The 6,379-nt window shown below is 39.8% G+C and overlaps 1 protein-coding gene across 1 annotated transcript; it reads right to left on the bottom strand.

Moving 5' to 3' along the window:
* Nucleotides 1-1,925: 1,925 nt before the first annotated feature.
* rabac1 (Rab acceptor 1 (prenylated)) lies at nt 1,926-6,271 on the bottom strand. Its single transcript, XM_050047509.1, has 6 exons — nt 6,117-6,271; nt 4,548-4,683; nt 4,031-4,243; nt 3,634-3,731; nt 3,199-3,300; nt 1,926-2,918 (listed from the first exon to the last, which is right to left on the bottom strand). The coding sequence occupies exons 2-6, from the start codon at nt 4,667-4,669 to the stop codon at nt 2,830-2,832; spliced, it is 624 nt and encodes a 207-aa protein (XP_049903466.1). The 5' UTR covers nt 4,670-4,683; nt 6,117-6,271; the 3' UTR covers nt 1,926-2,829.
* Between the last annotated feature and the right edge of the window lie 108 nt (nt 6,272-6,379).

The following is a 6,379-nucleotide window of genomic DNA, read 5'->3' as shown; positions in this document are numbered from 1 at the left end:
TGGGCCTTTTGACTTGAAAAGACTTGATACCTTCCCTCACGCACAAAGATTGAAAAGTACATTATTTACTATGTATGCCACAAATTATTTCCTGAATCCACTTACGTTAATACTATTAATTCCCAGCAAGTCAACACTTAATTTGCAAGATCCACTTAGTTTTGAAGCAATCCGGCAACATACAATCAAGTTGCAAGAGAAAACCATGAAGAACAAACATTATGTTACTGAGCAACACCTGGGAAAAAAGATACCAAAGATAATTTTGTTCAGGTACCAAAACTATGGGTGACAAACGGAGTCCAACAACTTTGTTTTAACACCTGAATATAATTTTAAAAGCATTCATGATTATCGTAAATTCAATAGATTGTTCATATTTTGTTAAAATGTTTGGTGGAGAACATTATGAATTGTTTAGGACTTGATACTCAAAGTTTAGGACTTGGGTCTTGACTTGTGATTTGAGTGCTAAGACTTGAAATTTACTTGTGATCTGCAAAACAACATCTTGGTTCCACCTCTTGAATACCCCATATATCAGACTCACTATTATTCCAGTACATACAGTCAAATATGAGATTAAACTCTCAGACATTATTTCATCGCACTAAGGTGCAAATTTGTTGATTTTAGTCAGAAGTGGTGTAAAAGACAGTAGAAATATGAGGATGGGATGCCACCTAGTGTCATGAATTTATATGCACTTCAACCTGCAAACTGCATGATGTTAACGTGCCATAAGAGGAAGAGCTGGCAGCGGCCCAGGGTAATGCACCAAACCTCTCTGTAAACGTGTCAGTCGTGAGCTTCAGGATGAGAGTCACTGTCAGGAGGAGAGTCTTACAAAGGGAATAATGTCCTATTGTTTCCCTAATCTCATCTTTCAACACTTTTAAGAAGTCAAAAATAGCACACAAATGATGTGCTCAGGAAGGAATAGCAACTTTTATGATTAATAAAAGTTATTTTCAAAAGGTTACATTCCTGCAAATAAGGCAAGGCAGTATATCTTTCATCTTGTGGGAACAGCCTGTAATTGTGCTACCTCTCTGTGCCACAAGGGTCATCTATTTTAAATGAGCCCCTTATTGCCCACCTGGTACACAAATCAAAAAAATTATACACAATAAACAGCTTCATAATGTGAGAGGTAAGGACTGTGCGGTCTGAGAGGTCACTGTCACACATACTGTGGACGTTCTGTCCCTTTGAGTGAGGAACACAGAAACTTTCTGGCACTGCTCTGCCACTGTCCAATGACAAATGCAGCGTCTCCTGCTCATACATAGCCGACACACATACGAACACACATGCACACCCATTTTCTGTCACTCTCACTGACAAACACGCTCACACTCTCACCCTCTGTCTAATTTCCCCTGTGTCTCTGCAGTGAGCTCACTGCAGTGCGACTCTCCTCTCTCTCCCCCCCCTCGCCTCGCCACCCTCCGTATAATAGAATATCGATCGCTCGCCTTTGCCGCAGTGTGTACGCGAGTGTGTCTTTGGACGAGTGTGTGTGTCTGACTGGGGCCCTCCAAGGTCATTGCCATGGCAACTTGAGCATGGGGTCCTCTTGCTGTGTTGTCACGGAGCATAGGTCACAGAGGTCACATGAAAAAAGGGGGACAAGAGGGGGTCCATGGGGGGGACAAGAGGGGGTTGGTGAGTGCTGCAGTGTTTGGTGTACTGGAGATAGAGACAGAAACGAGGAGACATGAGAGTTGGAACTGTCCTATTCCACCGTGTATTCACACCCGACCAGAATAATGAGAAAATGTACAGACTAAGTGCTGAGGGCCACTGAGTTCACTCCAACTCCTGCCATGGATGCAAAAACAGGAGCCAGTTGTAGTTTTGACCGAATAGAGTGAATCACTTGTATTAATTAGAGGCAAAATATCAAGGAATCGGACATCAAGTTATATTTACATCAGGGGGTTTATTGCACTTCCAAAATGTAATTTAAATACAAAAACACCCGACTTACAGATAGATGTAAACAAATGAAAAATGAATTTCAAAAAAAGAAATGTTTCAGGTTTACAGAATGACCTTCAGATCTGAATGTTGTAAGTAGAGCTGATAAATATGCATACAAACAGTCACCACAGTACCATAACATCCCCAATACAAAACATCACTACTATGTACTGACCTTTATCTATGTTAAATACCCTATCTGGCATACCCAGTTTGTCTTATACCCTCTTGAATGAAATGTTTTGCTTTCTTTGTGCATGGTCATTGTAAGATAAATATTTTTAAAGCTTTACATGCCACTTTTCCTTTGGAAAATTAATCATTTTTGAGAAGTTTAGAATTGCAAACGTTGCATTTACATTATCATTACGTAAGAAAGCAGCAGTCTTGCCAGATGTTCCAGACACAGAAGCTATTTCTCAGGATATCTACAGCACAGACAGTCCGTAGAGATTAATAAGTGGAAAGATATGTTACTGAATAAGAGACGTTGAGGGAAGCGAGAGGCTATTTGACACAAACCAGAGGCATCCGAGGTATAATATATGCAGAGAAAGGCATAACATTTGTATGATCATGTGCTTAAATACTTATTGACAAATTATTTGTGCATATGGCAAGTTATTCATATGAATGAGTTCGATTGAAAGGCAATACAGTCTGTAACAACATCTACATTAGAGGCAAGACAAGGTGCATTAACAGAGGGAATATGGGATGCACACATAGCTAAGGAACCAATCTAGGAGCAGCTCTTCCTCAACCCCTCTGGGCTAACATGATTTTAGGGTCAGAGTCATGACTGATCGTCGACCAGCGCCTGCCGAGGGTTCAGCCTGCTCTTCACACGGGCTCCATGAGGAGCTCTTCCATGTCGGACCCCTCCAGCTCACGGAATGCAGCATGAGAGCCAATCACAAACAGCGTCGCTCCTGAGGGGAGACGTGACAAATGTAAAAAGGGAAGTGTGAAGCAATGAGGAGGAAGGTGTTTCTTAGACAGAGGGTCCATATGCATTTACAATTACGTTAGCGTCATAGAGCTCACATACGTACACAGAGACTTCACTGAATGTTACAGTATAATGATTTGATCAGAAATAATATCACAAAAAACACAACTGTTACAGAGCTCTGATGAGGCCTGCAACAAATATTTCTGCAGGCCCAGAAAATCAAAGGAGGCGAGAACAACTAATGAGGTTTGGCTTACCCAGAACCCAAAAGACTGCAGCTCCAGCTCCGGCCAGCCAGAACACAGGTAGAGAAACAGCTCCAGCCAGACTCATCTGGTGAGGGACATTCAGCTCCCTGCCTGGTTGACATGAAAATAACACATTTAACAACAACAACAAAAAATAATTCCACTTATTACAAATATTTTAGTGCTGCCTCTTTGCAGGAATGTTTCAGTTGACTGGTATCAATATAAAAGGAATGATATATTTAATTTTCTTTTACTAGCCAAACACAGTCTTAAATTAATGTTTTTCTGTACCTGTCATAATCACAGAGAGGTAACATATAAGATTATGTTATTCATAAAAGAATATGATTCCACTGTGGGGGTTTTTTTAGGTTTTGTATCAAAGTAAGAACTTTCAGTATCGAGACAATACTACAGGGCATACCTGACAGCTTTACTCACCGAGGACAACCAGTTTGGACTCCAGGGACTTGAGGTGAATTATGTAGAAGGCACCAGCGAACACAGCCAAGGCAATCAGTAGCATAGGGGAGCTGATACTGAGGAGCAGAAACACCAATAATCTAGTCAGTTTAGTATTACTTTTAGCGGCATATTGTTAAATCGAGTTTAGTCTTAGTTAAAAGCTTAAATGATTGTATATTCTACTTTTTAATCAGATCTCATGCACACCGGTCTCTTTCTCTTTTCCAATATACCCTGCGGCCAAAACCCTCCCAGGAAGCTCTTGACTGTGTCTACACTACAGGTACAGACTGTGTGAGTAAGAGCTAGGAAGAGCGTAAACATTCCCACTAAAAAAAACAAAAACAAATGATTTCCTCTTTGTTTGCCTTACATGCAGTACAGGATGAGACCCAGAAAGATGAAGGTATAGTTGCTGTTATACACTTCCACATTTTTCACCACCCTCTGACACAACTCTCCAAAGTTGCGGGGTTTTGAAAACTTGCGTTGGTCCACAAAGCTGGACCAAGGTCGAATGGACACCCGACGCCTGTCGATCCACTCTTTAGCCACGCTGGCTGAGAATCCTTTGGGCAGCCAGAGCCTTTGAAATGAGACAAAACACATTCAGAACTGAAAACAGAGAGAAGTATCAAGAAATTCATAAACAAGTCTACAGAATTGTAGGCTGCAAATACCCATGATGGCTCTGACATATCAGTCATGAGAGACTAATTCATATCATTTGGCTGCACTGATAAACAATAGTAGCAAATACTCCAGCATATCTCAACAGGGTTAAAGGGAGCAACATAAAATGACAAGCCCTTGTGATAATAGCATTATCATTACAATTGTGTGATGAATTTAGCACACATCACAATAAAAATAAAAATATAGGCCCTTACTTTGCCAAGATTCCACCTCCACCTGTGCCAGTTGGATGAGCATCCTCGGCACTGAACAGATCTCCAGCCTTGCTGTCCATGTCTACAAGGCAGTTCTCCCCCACTGGAGCTCCAGATGGCATCTACAGACAGTCTGCTGCAAGGCAACAATAATAACACAAACATCAGAAAGTGAATACCATTTGAACACTGCTTTTTGTTTCCATCTATTCATTTTTTTGTCGACAAAGATGGGTAGGCAATGTAGCAGATGTTTCATCAGGCATCAACCAAGAAGCAAGATATAGTGCTGGGTATCAACAAGGGGTTTTGTCAGAAACTCTTATTATACTCAGCAAAACAGATCCAGGGTGCCTACAGTTAGCCGACACTTAAATTTCTTGCTTTAAAAACATCTTTTCAAGATATTTCTTTATTGAAGACTGATTTTTGAGCAAATCATCTTTTTCTTAGTCACAAATTGCCAGTAAGTATAACGGATAATAATATATGTGTGGTTCCTTGCAGAAGCAGGTTTTACAAAGGAAATATGGTTAACAGAGTGAGTTAGGTTGATCTACATTTTGCCAGCAGGTAAGTGCAAGCATAACGTATTAGTTAGTTCTGTGGTGGGTTTAAAGATTTGTAAAGCGAGAAATGTGGACTTTTACGCAGAGGAGCCTGACTCATTTTGACAGATGAAATTAAAAGATGAATAAATAAAATTAGATTAAATGTTTGTGGCACCTATCATATTCAAATGTAAGACTATTTGATGACTTTTAAATCCTACTATAAATATTAAGACATTTAAAGATTTTTAAGGGCCTGAAATTATTGTAAAGCATCACCCTAGTGCTGACACATTTACTAGATTAATCTGTTTTGTCTTTGTCAGATAGGCTAATTAATAAAATCCAATTCAGACAATTATTAAATACAAAACACCAAACATTTGCTGGGTATAACTTTACAAAGGTGAAGAGTGGGTTATTATATAATCTGCAATTACTGTATGACTAATCAGTTAGGAATAATGATGGTTAGGTGGAGTTACAGCGAGTGCCTCAGTATTTCATATGAAAAGTAAGACATTGTACGCTGGATCAATAAGCAAGTTAGTAACTAATGTGTAACTCATTCGTATATAACAGCAGTTAGATACCTACACTTAACAAATCATGCAGAGTAGTAAAGTTATGTTGCTACAGTGCAGTGGCTAATGGAAAATTTTAGTCAATAAAGGGCTTGGCCACTGCCACATCACTAAAAACAGGATACACAAGATACTGTTGCCAACATACATCCGTTAAGTACCTATTTATATCGTAACATGGACAGCGTTGCTAAAATACGTACATATCTACAGTTAAACTAATAAACAATAACTAGCAAAAACAACTTTGCTGGTTGTTTGAAGAGCTAACGTTAGCTTCTCTGCTAATGTTCATCTCCACTACTGTACAGGTCCCGGCAGATAGATAAATGTTACACTGAGATGTTGAACACGCTAGTGGGTGGTTATTTAAAGACGAATAGAAAGAAGACCAGACCTGTTTGAAGTATTATCGTTTGACAAAGTATACTTACAGCAGAACTTGGGTGGTACTGGTTCAGACCTTTTGTTGCTGTTCTGGTTCACGGATGTGATGTGGATGTTATTTAACTTCCTGGTGTCTGGGTGAAAAACACCGCCACCTAGTGACAGCACCGGGGAGCACCCATCCTCTGCTGGGGTGTTTGTTTTTCTGTTTGCTCGTAAAGCTTCGTTTTGGTGAGTAAGACATAGAACTACGTTACTTTGTAGAATATTTTATATTAGTTAAATGTTGTCATGTGAGTTCATGTTGGCT

Source organism: Epinephelus moara, chromosome 6 (genome assembly GCF_006386435.1).
Source record: "Epinephelus moara isolate mb chromosome 6, YSFRI_EMoa_1.0, whole genome shotgun sequence".
Taxonomy (NCBI): Eukaryota; Metazoa; Chordata; class Actinopteri; order Perciformes; family Serranidae; genus Epinephelus; species Epinephelus moara.
This window is presented reverse-complemented; position numbering and strand designations above follow the sequence as displayed.

What these genes read in the sequence shown, in the direction of transcription:
- rabac1 (XM_050047509.1), bottom strand. Translation starts at nt 4,669, where the DNA reads ATGCCATCTGGAGCTCCAGTGGGGGAGAACTGCCTTGTAGACATGGAC. An exon ending in GTCCAAACTGGTTGTCCTCG is followed by an intron (nt 3,301 to 3,633) that starts GTGAGTAAAGCT and finishes CATGTCAACCAG; the next exon opens with GCAGGGAGCTGAATGTCCCT. An exon ending in TGCAGTCTTTTGGGTTCTGG is followed by an intron (nt 2,919 to 3,198) that starts GTAAGCCAAACC and finishes GTCTCCCCTCAG; the next exon opens with GAGCGACGCTGTTTGTGATT.